A 26,188-nucleotide genomic window follows, 5' to 3' on the forward strand; every position below is an offset into this window, starting at 1 on the left:
TCAGGTGTGAGGAACCACTGCAGGTTTATTCACGATACCGGGAGCAATGTCACTGGCAACAGCATGTTCCAGTAACACTACTCAAAGTTCTCTAGGGCGAGGCCCCATCTTATGCATGTTAGTTACATTGGTAATACAAATCTCATGAGTACAGTGGTATTTTCCAAAAATCCCCATACATGCAGAAAAACAATACATGGACACTTCTTGGACATAGCATGCGATCCATGCGCCATACGCAAGTCATGTGGCTACTCCAAGTAAGTACATAATTGGTCAATACAATACATATACATCCTTCAGCATTTTCTTGCCATAGTCTAGTTCCTGTCGGGATATTCCTAATATTACTGCCTCAGGCCGAATACCTTTAACTCGTGACAAAGGGGGTCGCATGACCTTTATTAGAAAGTCGTGACATGGAGAGAGCAAATGACAGACAAAGCAAAGTTGATGCACAGTATTGAATGTATAGAAAGCATACACAGAATATATAAAAATGAAATGTTAATCACTTCTATGTAATAAATGTAGATTAGTATTCACTTCTAATACATATGCAATTATTAATAATCACTTCTATTTCATAAAAATGTTAGTAATCCAAAATGTCTCCTTCATCACCATGCTCAACACCCTCAAACATGACAAGGTATACAGACTGTGTGTGTGTGTGTGTGTGTGTGTGTGTGTGTGTGTGTGTGTGTGTGTGTGTGTGTGTGTGTGTGTGTGTGTGTGTGTGTGTGTGTGTGTAGAAAAGCCATCATGCTCAACATCCTAAAACAGGCGCAGGACAAGCGTACGCTCATTTCCACACAAAGCATGGCATTTATCAGTTTGAACATGAGTGGTGGCTACGCTGGAATCTCACGTCAAGTCTCAACTCACGTACGCAAGATTTTGAGGTGGCATAGCACGGCGAAGCAGTAACTCGGCAGAGGATTGTGAAGTTGAAGAGTTGAATTCATGGAATATCTTGGACCTAAGACTTTTCCTGCACATTTGTAGCCTACTTTCCTTAATGAAACCTGTTATGTTGACATATTTGATAGGTTAGGATAGCCATATTTGGAGTGCATTACTATCGCTTTGGAAAGTGCAACAGTCATGAAAAAAGTATGTTAGGCCTACCCTTTATAGATAGAATAGAATAGTTTATTTGTCATTGCTTTACAAAGCAGTTAAGCAGCTCCACATTGACAGCATAACGCATCATTAAAAACAACAGTCATGCCAGGATAAAATCAATAAATAGATTTTAAAAAGTTGCATAAGGGATTAGGGTACAGTTAGGGGTGTCACGATTCTCCAAATCCTCGATTCAATGTAATTTTCGATTTTAAAGTCACAATTCGATTCGATTTTCGATCTAATTTAAATATTACTATTAATGCATTCCTTATGTTATTTACTCTTTTTGGCCTTTTCCTTTTTTTTTTCGGGGGGCTTTTATTTTGAAACCGCTTTGAAACCGTTCCAACCGCGAGGTTGTAATGTAAACAGAACTAATTTTAGGCTAAAACAGAGACGTGAACATAGTAAAATGAAACAACACAGAATAGTCTAGGTCAATTTTGAAAATAAATTAACCCTGAAGGCAAATCATGTTAATTTTTGGCATACAACATTTTTAGGGGTTTTGAAGGGTGCTGAATTCAAATCTTCTGTATGCCAGGCTCAAAAATGTCCCATAATGCCTCAAAACGGAGAAATCCAATATGGCCGCCTCCGCCAGGTCAAAATCTAATTAATCACTTATCTTTAGGACTGTACAAGGTAAAAACCTGAATGTAATGTGCTTTTATAGGTTTTCACATATAGGGAATTCAATGCCATGCTCAGATTTAAGATCAAGACTAGAGAAAATGCTTGAAATGAATGTACATGGTTAAAATTGTTGTCTCGGATAATTAATAATTCATGAAAAAAGAGGACCATGAAACAGGTTGATGGCTTTCTGAAGAATTTACTTGAAACATGTTTTTTATTTTTATATTTTTATATTTTAACTATCTATTTATATTATTTATCTGTATTTTAACTATTTATTTAGTATTTGAAGAAAATGCTTGAAACTCTTAAGCTATTACTACTAGATTTGCCTACTATTGAAATATTGTACCTGAGCCTATTGTTTTGATGTCAGTGTGCTATGATGACATGTTTGCCCATCCCACCCCTGCCCGTACCCCTACACACACAAATACCCATATGTAACCCTGAATGAGGCCACACCCTCTACCTATACACTGAGGAGGCACTTTTTAGCAATTATGTCGCTCCTCTCACATGATGCAGGTAAACTATAACATAATATCACAACAATTTGTTTAGGACCATGTAATACATCTATAATAGCATGTGAATATTGTTACGTGAGGATTATGTATAGGCTAACTGAATAATTAATATATCGTAAGAAACTAAAAAAACGTTAGCTAGTTAGCCTTTGTGAATAGGAAGAAGCTAACTAGAGCCTCGACTCTCCGGGATGTGGGCCCCCTCTTGACAAGATGTTGGCCGCAGCATACAAGGCCCCCGGCACATGAACTGCTCTGAGAGAGCTGAACAGGGGATGAGCCCAGAGCCACAGGTCTGTCGACAGGCTGCAAAGACCTGGAGACCCCAAGCCCCCCTGTCTGTTGATGTAGGCCGCAGTCACCGTGCTGTCGGTCCTCACCATCACATCTTCGCCACGGCAGATAGTGTCGGAGGGCAAGGAGAGCAGCCCTCAGCTCCAGGACATTGATGTGCTGGGATAGCCAAGGGTCCGTCCAGAGACCATTGATAACCTGACCATCGAGAACGGCGCCCCAGCCTACTGGGGATGCGTCTGTAAATACGACCCAGTCACGAATCTCTGGTTCCATGGCACTCTCCTTCTCGGTGTTGGCGGGATCTCTCCACCAGTGTAGGGCCCTGTGAAGCCTGCGGGACACAGTCACCTTGGCCTGGGAGGGCCTTTGGGGGCACAGACCAAGGCTCAACAGGCACCTCTGGACTGGGCGCATGTGGGCCATAAAGCCCAAGAGGCGAAGGCAGAGTTTCCACTCCACCTGGGCGTGCAACGTGAAGCAACTGAGACATTGAGACGGTTGCCCTCCTGGAGTCCAGGACCATGCCCAGGAAGGTGGTGACCTGGGAAGGCTGGAGCCTGCTTTACTTGGGATTGGGGCGCAAGCCCAAGTCCTGAATGTGCTTCAACAACAAGGCCACGTGTAGGCGGCATTGCACTTCTGAGGTTGCACAGATGAGCCAGTCTTCTAGATAGTTTAATATCCTGAGCCCCCTCTGCCTCCATGCACCTGGTGAAGGTTCGGGGTGCCAGAGAGATTCCAAATGGGGGGACTTAGAACTCGAAGACCTGACCCTCGAACGCAAACCTCAGGAACTGCCAATGCCCTGGCCATGGGTATCTGAAAATAAGCATCCTGTAGGTCGATGGTAGCAAACCAGTCCCCTGCATTGATGGCCTGCCGCACCCTCGGAACTGTGATGAACCTGCACCTCAGAGACCGGTGTACGTTGAGAGCCCTGAGGTCTAAAATAGGACGAAGGTCCTCTGTGTGCTTGGGTACAGGAAAATAACGGGAGAAGAACCCCGCTTGGGGGTCTGAACTCCTCACTTCCCTTATCGCCCTTTTGTCCAGGAGGGTGGACAGCTCTGCACGTAAGGTCTGAGCGTGGGTCATGGTGGAGCACCCATGGATCTGCTCCAGCCAAGCCTTAATGGATCGAGCTGAGAGGTGAGGCTGGCTGGCCTGGAGATTGTCAGGAACGACAAGGGTGCCTGGAGAGGCCACGGCCACTAGCACGCTGCCCCCCCCGGCCAGCTTGTGGGCAGGTACCCCGCCCCTGGGATGCCTGAAGCCGCTGCATGAGATCAGTCGGCCCCCAAGACGGATGCCCCAAGGTAGGTGTTGGCTGAGGCGTGATTTCGATCGATTTCGAAATAAAATCGAAATCGTGACACCCTTAGGTACAGAAGATGAAAAGTGCGTACAGTGCTAAACAGACAGACAAACCAGCAACACGCACAAACAGAACAGTCCCAGGTAAGATTACAGTTCTTTCAGTTTGCATTTGGGGTTATGGATTTGACAGCTTGTGGATAGAAGCTGTTTTTTAACCTGTTTGATGTTGACTTCATGGCCCTGAGGCCCCGTCCACACGGAGACGCTTTTTGGGTTAAAAGCACCGATTTTGCTTCGTCTTGGCCGATCGTCCAAACGAATCCCGAAAAAGCACTGCCCGAAACCGCACTTTTTTGAAACCTGGTCCCAGGGTGGAAAAATCTGAAACCGTAGCCCTTGTGAGTTCGTTTGGACGGTGAAAACGCATAGCCTACTTGCGTATTGATGATGTCATCGCCACACCTCAGCTGCCCTGGACTTGACATAGTATTGCCCAACAATACTAGTTTTCATACATGACATTACCTATGATTACACTCAGTAGGATAACTATATCACAACTGGTGGTGCACAGCGCCAGTAGCTTATGACTTGGTGAACTGAACAGTGTTTTTCCCAGTGTTTTTTTTATGCATTCTAGCTACTGTCAGTGACGCGAGAGAACTAGTCAGAAGTTATTAGGGAAGTGCGGTGTAAGTTAAAATTAATTTGTGTGTAGTGCCGGTGTCATTCATTGATTTTACATGTCTTACAACAAAAATACATACATTTTCACAGTCTAGTGAAGTCAGATATGATGGTAGCGCACTAATGTGAATCGCGGACTATCCTACAACCAAAGAAAGTAAAGGAGATTATTTGTACGCCTACCTGCATTAGCCAAATAAAGGACGGGACTGCACCCTTCACAAACCGTAAAAATGAAGTTTATTAGTTTTACAGTTGACTAAAGTTGACAGTTCACCATCAGTCCACACAAACAATTCTGGTTTCCTTGCACTAGCCATTTTCGTTGTAGCCTATTCTGTCTGTTTGTAAGCTTACAGCGTGCAAGCTTTGGTCAATTTCTGTAAAGAAACAGTGCCACCTATAGGCCTGGAATATGAAGTAACGTGTTGAGTCGTGTTGAGATGGATCCGTTTGGACGCAAATATTCTTGATACGGTTCCAGGGAAGACGAAGGAAAAAAAGATTGGTTTGGTACGTGTGGACTAGGCCTGAATCTCCTTCCGGAGGGCAGTGGTGAGAACCAGGGTTGTGCACAATTCAAATTGCAATTCTGCTTCCTGTTTGCTACCTCAATTGAAATGCAAGTGAAATTCAAGATTTGAATTGGAATTTAAGAGCCAGTTTCAATTCAATTCTGGAATTTTGCACAAGCCTGGTGAAGAACAGAGAGGGACCAGGTTGTGGAATGTTCTTGTCTTCTGCAGTCTACCGAAGGAGGTGTCTGTGAGTGAAGGCAATAGTCATCCAATGACACGCTCAGCAGCCTTAACCACCCACTGCAGGTCCCTCCTTCTTTTCTGTGCAGCTGGAGAACCACACATGCCAGAATGTGTAAACCGCTATCTATCGTTTCCCGGCTTTCTTCATGACACTTTTCTAGCTGTCAAAATGAACAAGGTTCAGCTGGACTTCAACGTCACTTGGGTTGTCTCCCGGTCAGAAATATTTCTCTTTTGGACGTATTATGCACCGTAATGTCGTAAATTCTAGGGGCGAGGCCTCTAAAATGAGCCTGTATTGGGGCGTGATATCTAAATGACGGTTTCCAGCGGCCACATTTGCCAGCACGTTCATTCTTACACTGGAATTGGAGTGATACCAACTGAAATGAATCACACCCTCAAACAGTATGTTGATTTGGGTGTTAGTGTGATTTTTTTTATCTGATTGGGGACAGTGTATCCAGATACTGTGTGTGTGTGTGTGTGTGTGTGTGTGTATTTGCATGTGTGGGGAAGCCACTTTGCTCAACACACTCAAAAGTTACCCTGTGTGTGTGTGATGATAGGGGAATTTTGTGTGTGTGTGTTTTTTTTATGTGTGTGTGCTTGTATGTAGTGTTCTATCTAGTGTTCTAGGAAGTGTGGCAGGTAAAACAGCCCAGAAATAGAGCTGTGTGTGTGTGTTAAAGAAAGGAAGAAAGAAAATGTGTGTTCACGTGTATGTGTGTGTGTGTGTGTGTGTTTGTGTGTGTCCAGCTGCCCATATGTATGTGAGAGAGGAAGGAAGTAAACGTATGTGTGTGTGCTGTGATGTGAAAGTGTGGTGTGTGTGTGTGTACAGTATCAGTATCAGTGTACAGTAGGGTGGCACTGCCTATTCTATCTATCTATCTATTTAGTACAGTGGTCCCCAAACTACGGCCCGCGGGCCGGATACGGCCCGCCACCTCATTTTGGGTGGCCCCCCAAAACATGTCTGTGGTATATAGCATCTGCCCCGCACGGGAGTACGACATCGTCAAACTATAACCTACGTAGTTTCCCCCATTCATTCTCTATGGCGAGTCTAACAATACACATGTAATACTATTTTTGTCCACTGGTGGTTGTTTTGGCGCCGTTTCGCGTTTGCCATCGAAAACGGAATCAACCTATGAACCTGCAAACAATGTAAGAGGCCTATGCTGACTGCATCAGTGCTCAAAGTATTCTAAAAGTTTATCAATTAATTGTTAATAACTAACTAACTTCTATTCAAGTCATATTTCTGGGACTTTCTGGGATAATTATTTCTATTTTGTATTCACTCTTCAAATGTTCATACAAATTCACAAAGTTCTCATCAAGTGAGTGAAAGTTAGAATGGTGGTCATTTCAGATGTTTTTGCCAGCAACTCTCATAGTTTGAGAACTTTAAATTATTTGTAGGATATTGCTTGTTCAATCCCAACTTGAGCTGTGTGTATTAGAGGGTGACAATTTTTCGGGACTCCCGCGGGTCACGGTATTCCCGCGGGTTTCCCGCAGTACAGGAGTAAATTTCACTGTTGGTAACGTGATTGGGACGGGACAGGAAATAATAAACGGGAGCTGGCGGGAAGCCAGAGATTATCAACTTAAAAAATTACGCTGCAATGCAGTGAGTGCGCCCAAAGACGTGAGGGATTTCCTTTTAGAAAAGAGAATCAATTACAACCCACAATACTGTAATGTAACAGCTGGTTATCAATTAGCTGCCACCACCTTTTTTTTTACCGGTATGGTCCGGTTGTCGTCCAAAGTTCCACACAAAACCAGCACAGACAGAAGTTAGTATAAGTAAATCTGTTTATTAATTATAATTCATTTATAAAAGTACTAGATTGAAGCCAGTCAGCAGGAGTCCAGGTCTGTTATCAGATATATTGCACTAAGCCACTTAACACCACTACAAATCAGAAACTATAGGCTAATTATTGCACACACACCAAAGGCCGATTATTGCACACACACCATAGGCCGATTATTGCACACATACCATAGGCCAATTATTGCACACACCTAAAGGCCCAACAGGGGATAAACACACATAGAAACGCTAGGAGCTGAACTACGTAATAATTAGGCATTCCAAGTGTATCACAGCAATCATTAAATTCATGGCTTAACTAAATCAACACATCCTAAAAACATCCCCAAAGAACCACCCGCGATTTCCAATAGCCTAGCCTATTCAATCATAGTAGTTGTCCCTCCCCTCCCAACACACACACACACACACACACACTTCATGAAACACGGTTAAAACAATAGCCACTTCCCTTGTCCGGCAGCCTTCGAGACCCTCCCGTATGGTTGTACGTTCAGTCCGCGAGCACCGGCGTCCCGGATACCCACAAAAAAGAGTCACAAAAAAATATAGCGTCCCACGTTGATTCTGGCCTTCCGATTTAGTTCAATAGCATCACTTCAGATGTCCTGTCCATATAGCACTAATTATGTCCACGCTAACACATCATCTCTGCCCGTCTTCAGTCGTCTGCCCTCTCCTTTCTCTCTCCCCACCAAGCACCGTGTACTGTTTTTAAACTTCTTCCTCTACAGGTGTCTCTCATCGCTCAATTAATACACGTCCCTAACCACGTGAGCAGGCAATCAATTACATCATTACGTTCATCACACTACCCCCCTCTTTGACAAAAGACTCGTCCCGAGTCTCTTTTACACTACATAATCTCTAACCCATGATGGGGGTTTACTAGTCCTTCCAGACCGCATCACATGTCCCCCGTTCTGATTCTGTGTACCAAGGGCAAGAGCAGGCGGCACAGCAGGGGCAAGAGCAGGCGGCACAGCAGGGGCAGGAGCAGGCGTCACCGTAGCTGGCCGTGATCGTGAGAAAACCCAGCTAGCTCCATACCTCCTTCCCCTGGATCTCTGTGGTTGTGATGCTGGATGAGAGGGTCCAGGAGCTGGTTTGGAATGTCTGAGTTCTGCATGGGAGGGTCTGGCTGCTGTTGCAGGGGGGTTCTCTAAACCACCGGACAGAGGGGTTCCTGGAAAGGTAAAAGGCACAAATGGTTTCAGTCTATTGAAGTGAACAGTCACCTCTGCGCCACCCCCCTCCCGCTGTATTCTATACAACACTGACATACGCTCCAGAATTTCATAGGGTCCACAGAACTTCCTCTGCAACTTTGGGCATACGCCCCGTCGTCTTGTTTTATCCCTTAACCAGACCCACTCCCCCACAGAATAATACTGGAAGTTAACCTTGAAGTCAAAGTTCCTCTTTTGGTTGTCGGAGGCCTTCGCCTGATGTTTCTTTACCGCTTCTACGACAGTAGATAAGACCTCACTCACTTTGGTAACATAATCATTAACAGATGCAAACTTTTCCTGATTATCCAAGTTCAACATTACATCCACTGGCAAAATAATTTCTTGGCCAAAGAGAACCCGAAAGGGAGAGAATCCGGTGCTTGCATGTACACTGCTCCTATAGGCCATCATAACATAGGGTAATAGGGCATCCCAGTTAAGTTGATTCGCATCTACAAAAAGAGCCAACATGGATAGCAACGTTCTATTAAATCTTTCTACCATCCCGTCTGATTGAGGTGAATATGGGGTAGTCCTAGTTTTATGCATACCCAGCAAGCGACACAATTCTTTGAATAGGTGTGACTCAAAGTTTCTACCCTGATCGGAGTGAATGGTACGAGGTGCACCATACCGACATACCCATTGCTCTGTCAGGATTTTTGCCACCGTACACGCCTCTTGATTTTTCATAGGGAAGGCTTCAGTCCACTTTGAAAAATAATCACTAATGACCAAGATGTATTTATTTTCCAAAAGAGTTTCAGGTAAGGGTCCCATAATGTCTAATGCCACACGCTCGTGTGGGCGTGATGTGATAGAAGGTTGTAAGGGCGCACAGGGTGCTTGGCCTGCACTTTTGCGTGAAGCACATTCCCTGCATTCCAAGCACCATCTCTTCACATCCGCAGACCACCCTGACCAGTAAAAACGATCCTTTACCTTGCCTCTCAATTTCTGTACCCCTAGATGGCCTGCAGTCACTTCATTATGTAACTGAGAAAGGACATAGGGTACCATGACTTCAGGAAGAACCACTTGAACCCTAGGGCTCATACCCCCCTGTACCACTGGTGTCCGCACCAACATCCCGTCCCGTACTGTGAGCTCTCTCCACACCCCTGAAAACTTTCTCAGTTCTGTTGGGCAATCGGTCTCAGTCCCCGCTCCCCCCATAGAGGTTTTAAGTTGAATTGTAATCATAATATCTGGGTCATTTTGTTGAGCCTTCTGAAGCTCCACCCCACTTACATCTACATCCCTTAATACCCCCACAGTTCCAATTTCATATGAAGATCCAGCCCCCACCTCCCCAAAGTCCCCCTGCAGAGGGCACTGTTGATGCATTTCTTGTAATGTCCAAACCGAGGTAGCAGTTACTGGTTGGCTTACCGACTGATCAGGTGTCTGCTTGACCATACTAGTCACCGAGGTGGGCATTCGAGATAACGCATCGGCATTTCCATGCTGTTTACCCGGCCGGTGCACAATACAATACTGAAAACTGGCCAGTTGTTCAAGCCAGCGAGCCAACTGGCCCTCGAGCCCCTGGAAATTGTGTAGCCAGCGAAGGGAATTATGATCAGTTCTTAAAACAAACTCTCTCCCAAGTAAGTAATGTTTAAAAAACTTTGTAAATGTCACCATTGCAAGTAGTTCTCTTTTAGTTGTTGCATATTTACGTTCTGTTTTTGTCAATGCACGACTAGCATATGCAATAACTCTTTCAAACCCATTATCCTCTTGGGACAAAACCGCCCCTATCCCACAATCACTCGCATCAGTGTCAAGAATAAAGGTCTTTTGAGGGTCCGGGTAGGCCAGAATTGGAGCTGATATCAAATGGGTCTTCAAAGCAATGAACGCATCATGACATCTTTCATCCCACTTGAACCTCCTTCCTTTTTCTGTCAGTGAATGTAAGGGCCGAGCAATCTCTGCAAAGTTTTTAACAAAACGGCGATAATATGAGGCTAAACCCAGAAAACTCCTCACCTCGGTCTGGTTTGTGGGTTCTGGCCATGAACGTACCGCTTCTAATTTAGCAGGGTCAGCCATTACACCTTCAGCTGAAATAACATGGCCCAAGTATTGTACTTCAGTAGAAAAGAGATTGCATTTCGATGGTTTAACTTTCAGATTTGCTATATGTAACTTATTCAAGACCTCTCCCAATCTACTCAAATGCTCCTGAAAGCTGCGACCAAAGACGATGATGTCATCGAGGTACACTAGACAAGTAGTCCACTGTAAATCAGCCAATACGAGATCCATTAACCTCTGGAAGGAACTGGGCGCATTAGTTAGGCCAAAAGGGAGAACATTAAACTCCCAAAGACCACTCTTGGTGGCAAAGGCAGTCTTAGGTCGATCCTTAGGATCCACCTCGACTTGCCAGTAACCACTAGACAAATCAAGGGTAGAAAACCACTTGGCATGCGTCACGCTATCTAAAGCATCATCTATACGGGGGAGAGGATAAGCATCTTTCCGAGTTACATCATTAAGTTTGCGATAATCTACGCAAAAACGTAATCCCCCATCCTTTTTTCGAACAGGAACAACAGGCGCTGCCCAAGGGCTTACAGAGGGTTGAATTATTCCACGGTCTTGCATGTCTCTAATGTGCTCAGTGACTTCCTGCTGTAGATGCAACGGCACACGGCGGGGAGCCATTTTAATGGGAGGGGCTTGTCCAGTGTCAATTTGGTGAAGGATTAAATGGGTCCTTCCTAAATCAGCGTCATCTCTACTAAAAACAGACAAATGAGCTGATAAAAGGTTATGGATACCCTGCATATCAGATTCGCTTAAACCTCTATCGTGTAGACCAAGGGCCCGCACCAACGACTCCGTAGACCACCCCACATGAGTTTGCTGTCTCTCAGCCATGCCTATATGTTCTTCCTCTACACAAACATCAGGGCAGAAGGTGCCCAACGACATTCCCTGTTTCAAATTGTGTGCACTCTCAGTCATGTTTATGAGTCTAACTGGTATCAAGCCCTTATCCACTTTACTCACCACTCTAGCGATTAGTAAATCAGAGTGATTTGATAGAGACGCTGAGGGTTCCAACATGCCTTCCATACCTTCTAAAAAGGCCCCGCTGACAGTCCCTGGAATGATCACCTCACTCCTGGGGGGAATGACAAGGTCCTTTTCGATGGTCACTGGCCTGTTCTCCTTTAAGGAATGGACGAATTGTAAAGGCAATTTCTTTCCCATTAACACACAAAAGCCCCCCTTTAAATCAACTACCGCCCCAAACTTGCATAGAAAATCAGTTCCCAACAACCCCTCCTCTGGCGAGATATCAGCTACTAAAAAATCAGTTATCAATGCTAAATTATTAAACTCACACACTGTTTGCCACTTCCCAAATATGTCCATGTGTCCCCCATTAGCCACAGACACTTTGCCATTATAACCTGTTAGCTGAGCATCCCCCGGTTTATTTCTTAACCAGAATGCATGAGATATAATAGACACTTGAGCCCCTGTGTCCACCAGGAGGGAACAATTTACACCACCCACTTTAGCCAACAAATAAACCCCAGCACCACATGATTGCCCTAAGGGCTCCATCCTTAGGCCAGAATAAACACGACGAGGGGCGGGCATTTGGCCTTCTGTACCAGCCTCCTCTAGTTTAAATAGGGGCAATTTCTTCTAATGTGTCTATTACAGCCACATTCCCAGCACCCTTCCATCCGTTGTTCACCATTTTGATTTTGAATAGGGTCTATTCGAGAGGGGTTTTGGCCAGATCGTAAAGGTGGATGATTCCACTGACTAGGAGTTTGTCTCAAGTTTGTCTGCGAGTTTTTAATTTCAGATACACTGGCTTGTAGAACTTTCATTTCTTGCCTCAAACCCTCCACAACTCCCAATAAGACGCCCATCTGTGATTCCTCTGTAACAGGTCTACCACTCACCCCCATTACTTTAGATTCAGCTTTAATTTCTGTCCGTTCCAAATCACGAACAAGCTCTAATTCTGTTGCAATATTAATTGCCTCTTCTAGGGTGGGTGGTTTAGCACTTCTCAGCTGGATCCGCAATTCCCCACTCCCCACATTAGCCATAAAATGGTCACGTGCCAACCGGTCTCTGGTCAGTGGGTCTATAGATGAGTATGCTTTAGACACTAGTCGTCGCAACGCATTTCCAAATTCCCTAGCGGTTTCAGTTGGTAGTCTTTTTCTAGAGGAGAAACTCACTCTGTGCCACTCCTCCCCACTTGGCTCCAAATATTTCCCCATTGCCACTTTTAACTTTTCATAAGTGCTTTTATCAACTGGACTCAATCCTGCATATATATCCCTAGCTCGACCTGAAAATAACAAAGACATAAATTTTAATTTTAATTCCCTGCTCCACCGATTAACTTCTGATGCCAATTCAAACTGTTCTGACCAGTCAGACCAATCCCTCCCCATTCCCGTAAAAGTTTCTGGCATAAAAATTGGCCTCTGTAATACAGGTACAGGTGGTTGTGTTCCTGGCTCAGGTTGCGGGTCTGGCATATCAGGCGGATTTTGTATGGAATCAGGGGACGACATTTTTAAACAGATCCCACCGCTGCCACCAGTGTAATGTAACAGCTGGTTATCAATTAGCTGCCACCACCTTTTTTTTTACCGGTATGGTCCGGTTGTCGTCCAAAGTTCCACACAAAACCAGCACAGACAGAAGTTAGTATAAGTAAATCTGTTTATTAATTATAATTGGGGGCCAAGCAGCGAAGCTGCGAAGGCACCCATTGTGTTTCTATGATTTCTTATTATTATTCAACATCTTTCCTCTGCCATTGAAGTCTATGGCAGCCCATAGAACCGTCTGGTAAAAAGTTGTGAAATTTGGCACACTGATTAGGGACTGTCCCATGATTAATATCACCAAGTTTCATGATGGCACCTCAAGCACTCTAGCGCCACCAACAGGCCAAAGTTGGACATGCGTTCACGCACGTAACTTTTGACCCGTCAGTCCGATTTTCAAAAATGAGGTATTGCTGGAATCCTTGGACCATGCCGAGTTCAACGCACCCTATGACGTCATTTTCCGCCATGATGGATTTTCCGCCATTTTGGATTTCATCAAAATCACTTAAAATGTATCAGAGGTCACAAATTTTGTCCGATCGACACCAAACTTCAAAGATATCATCTACACACCATGCCTCATTAATGCATTGCTTTTTGTCTCCGGAACTAAAACCGTTCGCGCGTAACAGCCAATCGAAATTTGTGGCGAAGCCGCCAAACAGGAAGTGAGCTCATATCTCAGCAACCCATTGATCTATCATAACCAAACTAAGTACATGGACTCAGGACCCAATCAGGGGGACGCTCAAGAAATCTGGTGACCTTTGACCTCTAGGGGGCGCTGTAATTAAGAAACATGCCTTTTGGCATGTAACTGCAGTTGTGCTTAGAATTAAAACACTCTAGTGGTGTCTGGTAGTACTGTTGGAGGTCCTTAGGCCGACCCAAGCCAATTTGTGATGTCATCGTAATTGATTCGGCCGCCATATTGGATTTAATCAAAAACACGTACAAGTTTTCGCAGGTCACAAATTTCAGCGGATCCTGACCAAAATTGGCAGAGACCATCTTCAGACCATGCCTGATGAGTGCATTGATTTCTGGAACAATTGAAAGAAGTATTGGCCTGTACCAGCCAATCAAAATTTGCGGCGAAGCCGCCAAACAGGAAGTGATTTCATATCTCAGCAACGCTTTCATGTATCAAAACCAAACTTAGTACATGTACCTCCGACCCCATCGGGAGGACGCTCAAGAAATTTGGTGACATTTGACCTCTAGGGGGCTCCGTAATTGACAAAAATGCATTTTGGCCAGTAGTTGCTGATGCTCATTATTTTGCAATGGAAGTCAATGGCAGCCCATAGAAACGTCTGGTAAAAAGTTATGCAATTTTGCACACTAATTGGGGACAGTCCAATAATTCATTTCACCAAGTTTCATGCCGGCACCTCAAGCGCTCTAGCGCCACCAACAGGCCAAAGTTGGACTTGCGTTCACGCACGTAACTTTTGACCTGTTGACCCAATTGTCAAAAATGTGGTATCGTTGGAATCCTTGGACCTAGCCGAGTTCAACGCATCCTATGACGTCAATTTCCGCCATGATGGATTTTCCGCCATTTTGGATTTTTTCAAAAATCTTTAAAAAGTTTCACGCCTCACATAGTTTGTCCAATCTTCACGAAACTTAGTACATATGATCTTCAGATCAAGCCGCACAAAAGGTATCGATTTTCGTCTTCGGAACTAAAACTGTTTGCCCGTAACAGTCAATCGAAATATGCGGCGAAGCCGCCAAACAGGAAGTGAGCTCATATCTCAGCAACCGATTCATCTGTCATACCCAAACTTAGTACTTGGACTTATATCCCCATCTGTAGGGCACTCAAGAAATCTGGTGATCTTTGACCTCTAGGGGGTGCTGTAATTAGCGAAAATGCATTTTGGCCTGTAGCTGCTGTTGTGCTTAGAATAAAAACGCACTAGTGGTGTCTGGTAATACTGTTGGAAGTCCTTAGGCCGACCCAAGCCAACTTGTGATGTCATCATAATTGATTCGGCCGCCATATTGGATTTAATCAAAAACATGAATAAGTATTCGCATGTCACAAATTTCAGCTGATCCTCACCAAAATTGGCAGAGACCATCTTCAGACCATGCCTTATCAGTGTATTTTTTTCTGGAACAATTGACAGAAGCGTTCGCCTGTAACAGCCAATTGAAATTTGCGGCGAAGCCGCCAAACAGGAAGTGAGCTCATATCTCAGCAACGCTTTCATGTATCGAAACCAAACTTAGTACATGGTCCTCAGGACCAACCAGGAGGACGCTCAAGAAATTTGGTGACCTTTGACCTTTAGGGGGCTCTGTAATTGGCAAAAATGTATTTTGGCCTGTAGTTGTTGCATTATTCTGCAATGGAGGTCAATGGCAGCAAGCATGATCATATCTCAATCGATCTTTTATTTTTGATGTGAAACTGTTGACAGCGAGTTCCATCCAGTTAATTCTAATGCATGCGTGCAAGGGTGGGGCGGGGTGGGACGGGCAGGGGCGATTGCGGCGGTGGGTTGGCTGGGTGAGGGGGCGGCGACACTCAGCCCTGGTTCAGCCACACAAAATCAGTTATGTTTTGATGTGAAACTTGACCTTGTAACTCAGCCAATCTTGGGTTGTTTGACATGGAACTTGTTGTGTCTGCTTAATGCTATATGCCTGATGCCACGGCATTGAGTTGCATGGCAAATCTGGACTTCTGGACTGCTGAACCTCTGCTTGGCCCCCTCATTGCTGCTTGCAGCTATATTTCATTTATAAAAGTACTAGATTGAAGCCAGTCAGCAGGAGTCCAGGTCTGTTATCAGATATATTGCACTAAGCCACTTAACACCACTACAAATCAGAAACCATAGGCTAATTATTGCACACACACCAAAGGCCGATTATTGCACACACACCATAGGCCGATTATTGCACACATACCATAGGCCAATTATTGCACACACCTAAAGGCCCAACAGGGGATAAACACACATAGAAACGCTAGGAGCTGAACTATGTAATAATTAGGCATTCCAAGTGTATCACAGCAATCATTAAATTCATGGCTTAACTAAATCAACACATCCTAAAAACATCCCCAAAGAACCACCCGCGATTTCCAATAGCCTAGCCTATTCAATCATAGTAGTTGTCCCTCCCCTCCCAACACACACACACACACACACACACACACACACACACACTTCATGAAACACGGTTAAAACAATCGCCACTTCCCTTGTCCGGCAGCCTTCGAGACCCTCCCGTATGGTTGTACGTTCAGTCCGCGAGCACCGGCGTCCAGGATACCCACAAAAAAGAGTCACAAAAAAATATAGCGTCCCACGTTGATTCTGGCCTTCCGATTTAGTTCAATAGCATCACTTCAGATGTCCTGTCCATATAGCACTAATTATGTCCACGCTAACACATCATCTCTGCCCGTCTTCAGTCGTCTGCCCTCTCCTTTCTCTCTCCCCACCAAGCACCGTGTACTGTTTTTAAACTTCTTCCTCTACAGGTGTCTCTCATCGCTCAATCAATACACGTCCCTAACCACGTGAGCAGGCAATCAATTACATCATTACGTTCATCACAATACGTTTGTTGTTGATTGGTAGCCTATCAGAGCAAGACAAGCAGCTGCCCTGTTCACAATCAATCAGCTTCAGCGATAGGCCCTAAGGCAAAATGGATGCAAAGAAACAGTTACAGGCGAAAGTATCAGCAAAGGACAACTCTATTCAATTGCACGAGCTGTCCGGGAAAGCGATTCTCGTTGAGTTTAATGTGTAATGCAATGTTGGGGCATGGCACCTCGACGATCGCATTCCTCAATATATTTATCGCATAACCCTGACGGAACACAAAAAATAGTTTTGTTTACTCATAGCCACGTTGCTATGCTTCGCTGGTTTAACGTGATGAGAACGGTGCAAACTTAACTGATGGGATGAGATCTAACTATGAAATGATTTAAGCATAGCCTACAGCAAAGTACTGTAAAATATGTAATTTTAATGTAGCCCAAAATGATCGGCTATTAAAGAAAAGTTAGACAAGGCTTTCTGCCCTACCAAAATGTATGGTCACCGCACGCTACTGTAGCCTAACAGTCGGATAACTTTAGACATCAACATAGGGAGCGGGACGGGATTCGGGAGTCTTTCTCTCGGGATTTTGCGGGACAGAATTTTTTTGGGGGGGCTGTCACGTGATCGGGATATGACGGGAGTATTTGTGCAGGCTCGGGATGGGACGGGAGTGAAAATTGCTTCCCGTGTCACCCTCTACTGTGTATGCAAAGACACAGAGTTCACACATTTTAAATAAAATATACTTTTGGGACTCCCTGCTAATACTTTTGGGAATGCTAAAGTCTTTTTATTAGTATCATTTGAGCTACATTTTACATGGTATGATGGCAATATAAACACAGCTAACAATGGTATTAAATTGCAGTAGCCTATGATTAAATGTAATGTAAAGTTTGGGGACCACTGATTTAGTAGTTGACAAGGCCGTGCTCTGGAGCTGCTTGCTGGCTGAGTGTGTGATGTGTGTGTGTGTGTGTGTGTGAGTGAGTTAGTGTGAGCGTGTGTGTGTGTGTGTGTGTGTGTGTGAGAGTTAGTGTAAGCTTGTGTGTCTGTGTGTGTGTGTGTGTGTGCGTGAGTGAGGGAGTGTGAGTGTGCTCTGAGGGGTTTACTGGCTGCTCTCAACTCTGCTGTGCTGGCTGTGTGTGTGTGTGTGTGTGTGTGTGTGTGTGTGTGTGCGTGTGCGTGTGTGTGTGTATGTGTGTGCGTGCGTGTGTGTGCATGTGTGTGAGTTAGAGTGTGTGTGTGTGCCCAGAGGTGCTTGCTGACTGCTCTCAAGTCTGCAGTGTGTGTGGTAAAATGTTTTCAGGGATTTAGAGGAATCTGAGACACACACTCAGATTAGATCAAATCCCTAGTAAGCACTTCCATTCCCTATCACCAGGGTGATAATTACCCACTTTGTGTGTGTGTGTGTGTGAGAGAGAGAGATGGAGAGTGTGTGTGTGTGTGTGTGTGTGTGTGTGTGTGAGAGAGAGAGAGAGAGAGAGAGAGAGAGTGTGTGTGTGTGTGCATGCACACTCCTTCAGGCATGTTTGTGTGAATGGGTGTGAATTTATGTTGTACGTTTGAAATGGATGGAGAGCAGTTATGTGCTTGTTTGGCTTGTGCATGTTATCTCTCGTGTACTGTTATATAAGAAACTGAGCTCATGGTATAGTTTCTGTGTGACTAGTCCGCAGCATTGCTCAAAAAGTTGCCCCATGTACCGTTATTTCCTAAAGCAACACTTTAGGAAATAACTTACAGGGTACCCATTTAGTTAAAAAACAACTAAAAGGGTCCTTCCTGATCAACAGCGTTACACAATGCAATATTAAACAATCTGTGCAAGTACTGACAATGTCAGGACTTGTCTCCACTTTGTACCACTTGACAAGTTTGTTGTGACTTTTTGAGTGCATCTCCGATACAGTGTTTAGGCTGTGAGATGTAACAGGCAGGTCAGCATAGCATGTCTCATAGGCAGAGAAAATCTGTTGTCTCAAACACTGTCCACTTAATCAACAGAGTCAGTGTAGTGATGAAGGAATAGATTAAATAGACAGATATGGAAGGTTTGCAAAGTGAGTTCATGCTCCCTTTCCTCCCTCCCTACAGAATTTTATTTTAATATATGGTGTGGCTACTGTATTTTGTAGTTTTTTTTTGTAGATACACTTAAAATTAGGGTATTTGATATTTTATTTTAAAATACATTTTGATGTACTTTTGCCCATCCCTGTTACATCTATGATTCTCATATTCATGTCATCTTCCTTGTGTGACAGACAGTGTAGCTCACCTATTAGAAATGGCCCAACTCGAAAAATCCAGTGCAATTTGGAATATTGAACTGAAGCTTAACTTCCAAAAATTGTAAAGGAAATCAATCGCAATATCTGTCAGAAAATGTGTCAATTAAGATGTATATAAAGAAATATATGTTCGCTCTCCACAGATTCCTGATGGGTCGACCATCAAGGTCATCACAAGGAAAGTCCAAGTTCCTCAGAGCCCTACACTCAGTTTCAAAGGTGAGCCCCTCTGTCATCATACACACACACACACACTTTGCCTCTGAGGCATGGTGTAGTGAAGGGAGAGAGCCGTCTCCCTACGCGGCCTCAAACCAGGGTCTCCGGCGTGCTAAACATACAGCTTGACCGCAACGGCAAAGAGCCAGTCAGAGCGTATACTCACCCATAGTAATGGCACTCCGTCACACACACACACACACAGACACACACACACACACACACTAGACCAGTGGTCACCAACCTTTTTGAGCCGAAGATCCCTGACCTCGCCCTGAACAAAGGCAAGATCTACCTTGAAGCATCAAAAGAGAATCAAAGCTAAAATACTTCCAATTTAAGGCCTTTTATTTAGGCAAATGTATCAGGTCAACAATATCACATCCTCCACCCCCTTATACAGGCGTCAATGAGATATGATTTTGGTTTTGATTTTCTAATTGGAGTAAGTGTTTGTGACAACACGTCATGATAAATTTGATTCGCTGTTTTGGTATGAAGCATCTTTCACGTAATGAATGCACACTCAAGAAAGTGAAAGTAACCTAAGCATAGGCCTACAATGCACTCGGTGTCTGTAGCTGTCTGTGCACGTCCGCAATCGATTACATTCTTCAAATGGAGAACAAATTCCTGATCGCTAAACTTTTGTTTTCATTTTCTGTCAGTTAGCAGTTGATGTAGCACCTAGCATAATTTGACTTCAGCGGTGACCAGTCCTGTTGCGAGAGAGGGAAAGAGAGAGAGCGCACCTGCAAAGTGGTGCTGTGCGCGTTACGTTCGGTTCAAGTCAGAAGTTGGTCCGTCCGGTCCCGCATTCACGCTGCTCCATTATTAGATTAACGTTATCAGACAGCACTGTAAATGTATGCAGGAATTTCTCGCATTATGATGGCTAGGTCTTGAATAAATCATGCGCTATACCCGCAATCCCACGCTGAAATGTAGGCCCTGTAAACGTTGGCGAACATGTGGGAATTTGGTGAATGTGTTTTTAATTTTCCTGTTATTCTCGGGATCTACTGGGCAAGTTCTAAAGATCTACTGGTCGATCGCGATCGACGGGTTGGCGACCACTGCACTAGACTAACACTCCGTCACACAGGCACACACTATCTGGCATTAATCGGAGACCTTTGATATTTTTTGTCAATGTTGCCTTGTTATGTATGAAAACATCCACAAGGCGAGTGGCGAGTGTTGGCCACTCAGACGCTGGTTTGGCTCTGGCTTCGGCTCCGTGCTGTTACCTAACGTCTGAGCGAAACCCCAGGGGATAAGCCCTCGAGTCCCACAGTACAAAGAAGCCCTCAGAGCAGAGCTCCATAACCTCACCGCCTCCCCAGATTAGACCACATGAGATTATTAATCTGCCGTGATCCACTCATCCGAAAAAGTAAAAGTCCTTTTTCCCACGCACTCAAACGACCTTTTTGCTCCACTCACCCATATCAAATACAGCTGTAACACATTTCCTAGAGACTACAGCACTCTCTGACTTCTCTTCTTGCCATGATTAAGCCAGATATCCTTGATTACTAGCTCCGCTTTAAACCTCTCTGATTAAGCACTACTGGGATCTAGAATAAAATGGAATGGAATAGAATAGAATGCCTTTATTCTCAGCAACCCTGAGGTTGCCTTCACACTGGGTCCGTTTAACTGTAGAGTGATTACTCCCCCCTAGCCCTGACCCAGCTGGTCTGGCAACTTCACAAAAACAGCAGTTTATTTCCTGGTTTTGGTACAGATAGCATTCAAACTGCACCGGAGTTCTAACGAACCGTACTGTAGGCGTACCCCAGACCACTGTTCTAACGAGTTCTAATGAACCGTACCCCAGACCCATGTTTTCTAGCGGTCCTGGGTCCTCACTCGACCCATCGTTCCAAAACAAACTCGGGTCCGGACCAAACGGTCTAGTGCGAATGCGCCCTGGTTTCCAGATATAAAATACTTGCACATATCCTGAAGAATATCAGGCAATTTATTTGTAAAAAAAAAAAAAAATATTTGTAAAAAAATGTAAAAATATGACCGCCGCTCAGTCCTCCTAGGTCCGTGGTATCATTCGTTCATTTGATATTCAATTGAGAATCCAAAATGAAAAAATGAAAAAAGGACTTTTCATTATTTATTTATGAATGTGATACAAATTTATGAATGTAATACAAACCAACAAATAATGCTTTGTTTTTCAGAATTTTGATTTCATGATCAAAGATCAAAAGTAGAACGTTTAAAAAACGGCCTCAGGCCCAAAACTGATTTTGATATTTATTTTTTCCGATTGCTCTGACCCGGAAATTATTTATTGACTTCCATTGTCAGCTGCTGCTTCTGTTTTGCAGTGTTAAATCGGACTAGGCCTACCAGTCCGATTATAACTTTACCACACACAATTTAACCTAAAGATCTATATTTAAATGACCACTCGAACAGAGCAACAGAATCTCTCTACTCCTATGCTCAATTCAGTAGCATAGCCAGAAATGTTCAAATGGGTGGGCACAGAAAGAAAATTGTGGGCAAAGCCAATTTGATTGAACATAGGCTAAGAGAAGCCTAGATGAGATACACCATACAAACATTAATCGGCATGTTATATTTATGACATAGTGGAATTTATTGAACGCATTTGATCACAGCTGACAAATTAGGCAGAATTTGTCTGATTTGACTGATTCTTGAGTTCTCAGAGCAGTGTTGACTTGCGCGTCTTTTTTTAGATGGTGAACGTAATTGGACGGGCAAGACTGACAAGTAGACGGCTGTGGCTACGCCTATGGCTCAATTTGAATTATTTGCTCTGTTTGTGAATGAAGTTGTAGCCCCTCTTTCCTTTGATCAATGTGCTTGTTGAACGATGTGTGTCCCTAGTTTCCCTGTCATAGCTACTGTCTTTGGTGTAATTTCACCAGAAGGCTACTGCAGCTGACTGCCTTCCAATGACGTTGGCGACAAATGATGATCTGAGCTGATAGATCTAACATCTAGGCCTACTTCCCTAACATGGGCTGATACTACATAGCCTAGGCCAGTCATTACTTCTATGGGGCAACGCTTTGGGCGAACGCGATGTTCATATACGAAACAGGCATGAGAAGGGAGATGATTTTCTGTCGATTCAACGAAACCGAGTTTGCCAACGTTGCGCAAGTCGCCCAATTTCTTGCTATAGTTGTTAGACAATTAATATTTTCTGTCGCTAGGGATGGCCAAAATTAGTCGCTAGATCTAGCAACAAAGTCACTAAATTGTGAGAAAACACTGAGCACTGACAGGTCTAGACCAAGAAAGTGACTTGGATAGATTTCGAGGTCACAGAAATCGGAACAAATAAATATCAAAATCAGTTTTGGCCCTGAAACCATTTTTTAAACGTTATACTTTTGATTTGACCATGAAATCAAAATCCTGAAAAACGTGTTATTTGTTTGTTTGTATCACATTCATAAACAAATAATGAAATAACAAGTAATTTTTTATTTATTTTTTCGTTTTTGATTCTCAATTGAATATCAAATGAACTAATGATACACGGACCCTCCTACTCAATCTCCTACTCTTGCAACTTCTGTGTATGTAAACAAGTGTGTGCATGTATGTGTTTGCTTTTGTTTATATGTATGCTTCTGTGTGTGTGTGTGTGTGTTCGCTTGTGAGTTTTTGTGGGGGGTAATAGGGTGTGTGTGTGTGTGTGTGTGGGGGGGGGGGGATAATGGGGGTGTCCCTCTTTTTGGATCAAAACAAAACAAAATTGTTGACACAAAATTACTGAAGGAAAAAAAATAAAAATCCGGAAGACAAAAAAACCTCTGACTAAACCTATATAGCTACGCTAGTGCAGGTCATAATAAGGTAAACATGTTATAAAATGTAAGAACTACTGTACACAATACAAACATGTATTGTAGAAAAAACAAGATGTTCACTGAAAAGTTTGTGTGTGTGTGTGATTTACAGAGGAACCTGACTTTATGTGTGTGTGTGTGTGTGTGTGTGTGTGTGTGTGTGATTTACAGAGGAACCTGACTTTGAAACAAAGTACTATCACCTGGTGAGTACCATCGAGTTTATATCGATGTTTGTCTGCGACCCGTGAGGCCAAATTTACACGGGTTATCATAATCTTAGGTTGTGGTTGTGGTTGTATTTCTATTGTATTATATTTATAGGTTGTGGTATGGCACCTGAAAACTCCGTTCTAGTTGTTGTTTTGTAGGTAGCCTTGTGGTCTGGGGTAGCTGTAAGCCTGAGGTAAGTAAGGGTGAAAAAATTACAAAAATCCCCAAAAGACCAGTGTGGACTATATAATAACAGTACACAAGGAAATAATAAACCCACAAGTTTAAGAGAAAAGGAGCAAACTAAAAAAGAAACAACTAGAACAGTGTGTTTGGGGATTTTTGTAAATGTTCACCCTTACTTACCAGGGTCACCCTTGCAGCTACCCCAGACCACAAGGCTACCTCATAACAATGTGTTTTTAAATGTTCTCACTTGAGTCACCTCTGGCCTGTATTTCTGTGAATCTGTGCCTGTCAATGAGTCCCTGGAATGTTACAAATGAGCTGGATTCCTGGAAACCGTTCCTCCTACACTGATAAAAAAACAGTCTTGATAAAAACAGAAAACATTGTCTTTCCCCCACAGATCGACCCTGAGCTAGCGGACAGCAAAAGTTCAGAGGGGAAAAAACTCAAGGTCAAAGAGGTTTATCTGACCAAGCTGCTCTCTACCAAGGTCAATCATCATACAGGACATGCCTACATACACACAATACATTCATCCAGTCATTGATTGACTGATTGATTGATTGATTCATTCATTCATGCATTAATTCATTCACCATCCAAACAGGTGGCTGTGCATTCATATGTGGAGAATCTCTTCAGAACCATCTGGGGTACGGCCAACAACAACCGGCCGCTGCATGCTGTCAAGCACTTCTTCGACTTCCTGGACAGCCAGGCAGAAAGCAAGAAGATCAGTGACCCTGATGTGCTGCACATTTGGAAGACCAACAGGTAGGGGTGGAGGGGCGTCCGAGGGGAGTGTGTCTATGTGTGTGGGTGGGGGGTGTAAGTCCCGTGGACACTTGGACTCGGGCACTGTAGCCAGGTGCGCCACAGTGCCCCCTAAAACCATGGTTGAGAGACTGGCCCTACAATTAAAGCTGCAGTTGGCAAGATTTTTTTGATCATATTCACTGAAACCGACACTATGCACTGACAGAAAAACATAAATCGGCCGGTTTTAGAAAAACCCGCACTTCTACCTCCACCTACAGCCTGTTATTTGTTTTGCAAAAATCCACAGCTCCCAATTCTTCTGGTTCAATCACAGCAGGGCTGTGTGAGATCTGATTGTCAATCACAGTCTGGTGCAGTCTGGTGCGCACAACGAGTACAAACTCGATGAGAGGGCACTTGGTGGTAGTGGGGGAGGGGCATGAGAGTTCATCATTCAAACAACATTCAAACATTCATTCAACATTCAAAATTTTGGCTAAGCCCCCTCAATCTGTCAGACGTGCCAACTGCAGCTTTAATTGGCATCTGTAAATCCCCTTGGATTAAAAGCGTCAGACAAATAAATAAAGATTAAGACAATTTAATAAAGATAAAGACAAATAAATAAAAAATAAAGACAAATAGATGAAGATAAAGTCTTACATACACAGTGAATATCCTTAGTGTGGTAACTGCTTACATTGCAGTATGTACACATTCATTCTTTGGCTCTTTAATTAAACTCTAAGGCGGGGATCACATTAGCCAGCGGCAAGCGGCAAACGCAACGCTCAGACCATGATACGTTTTGTCTTGTTCCTAAGCAACACAAATGATTTGTCAATTGAATACGCTCGCGTTGCGCTTTGAAAGTTGAACCAAGTTCAAAGCTCAGCCTGTTCAACGCTAGCGTTACTCCAGCGCTGCCACCATTCTGCTGCAGAACCATAGAGAACAATAGGCAATAGGGAACCTGCTGTTTGCCGCTGGCTAATGTGATCCCCGCCTAAAATGTGTGAACCTCAGTGCTGCACTGTAACTTCAGCAATATCTGGGTGCACATGTACATGTGGACAACCCTGCTTGAGAAAATGTGTCCTTCTGCCTGTACACTTAACACAGGTGATTTCACTAATTTTCTGATCTACCTGGCTGAAACATTGTTTCACCTGGTTTAGTAAATGGTTTGATCAAATATTGCTTTTGAAGCCAAGCTGTTCATCTCTGCACATAGATGATGTTGTCACTCAATCACTGGCTCACCCTGAGATGCAGTCTGCCAGTCCAGGGTGTTTTGTGAGGGATAGTTTTCATACCCTTGTTTTTCACTGTTCCCTGGTTTACTTTGGTCATCATTGCCCTTGGACATTTTCAGCTGGTTTGGAAATTGGACTAATTTTAACATCACCTTTCCCCTTTTTAAATATATTTTCTTTTTTTTTTTCACTTTTTATTTGTTTATTTGTTTTGTTGTCTGTCTTGTATGTCTTGGTGTCACGGGTACGCTGGTGACTACGCCGCTCCGTCCAGCATTTTTTGTATTTGTTATTTTTTAAATGTATTTGTCATGTCTTGATGTCATGGGCACGCTGGCGACTACGCTGCTCCATCCGGCATCTTTTGTCTTGTTATGTATCTTGTTTGTTGGAGCGCTTTGGGTTGCACTATGTGCATGTTAAATGCGCTTTAAAAATAAAACTGACTTGACTTGACTTCTCTTTCTGGGTCCTCCACCTTCCCAGCCTGCCTCTGCGCTTCTGGGTGAACATTCTGAAGAACCCCCAGTTTGTGTTCGACCTGGAGAAGACGCCACACCTGGATGGCTGCTTGTCTGTCGTCGCTCAGGCCTTCATGGACTCCTTCTCCCTCACTGAGCAACAGCTTGGGAAGGTAATGTTTTCGATGCAGACACACACACACACACACACACACACACACACTGTGGTCGCTCAGGACTTCATGGAGTGCGTGCCTGCATGTGTGTGTGTGTGTGTGTGGTGTGTGTGGATGTGCCTACGTGTGT

At 43.9% G+C, this 26,188-nt stretch overlaps 1 protein-coding gene and 1 long non-coding RNA gene across 2 annotated transcripts in view; both read left to right on the forward strand.

The window, feature by feature from the left end:
* plxnc1 (plexin C1) overlaps window positions 1-26,188 on the forward strand; it is a 61,665-nt gene that overhangs the window by 33,052 nt on the left and 2,425 nt on the right. Inside the window, exons 24-28 of the mRNA XM_076296860.1 lie at window positions 19,075-19,150; window positions 23,176-23,210; window positions 23,807-23,896; window positions 24,014-24,180; window positions 25,908-26,055. Of these exons, the coding sequence (XP_076152975.1) occupies window positions 19,075-19,150; window positions 23,176-23,210; window positions 23,807-23,896; window positions 24,014-24,180; window positions 25,908-26,055 (516 nt within the window). The remainder of the gene's footprint in view (window positions 1-19,074; window positions 19,151-23,175; window positions 23,211-23,806; window positions 23,897-24,013; window positions 24,181-25,907; window positions 26,056-26,188) is intronic.
* On the forward strand, window positions 21-4,376 carry LOC143136677 (uncharacterized). The gene is made up of 3 exons (XR_012989396.1): window positions 21-681; window positions 756-1,283; window positions 3,980-4,376. It is a non-coding gene; the product is annotated as an uncharacterized LOC143136677 (long non-coding RNA).

This window comes from Alosa pseudoharengus, unplaced genomic scaffold, assembly GCF_046254945.1.
Source record: "Alosa pseudoharengus isolate Yale_2024_CS ecotype anadromous, Long Island Sound unplaced genomic scaffold, YU_APseudo_1.1 YU_APseudo_1.1_scf_20, whole genome shotgun sequence".
Lineage (NCBI taxonomy): Eukaryota > Metazoa > Chordata > Actinopteri > Clupeiformes > Clupeidae > Alosa > Alosa pseudoharengus.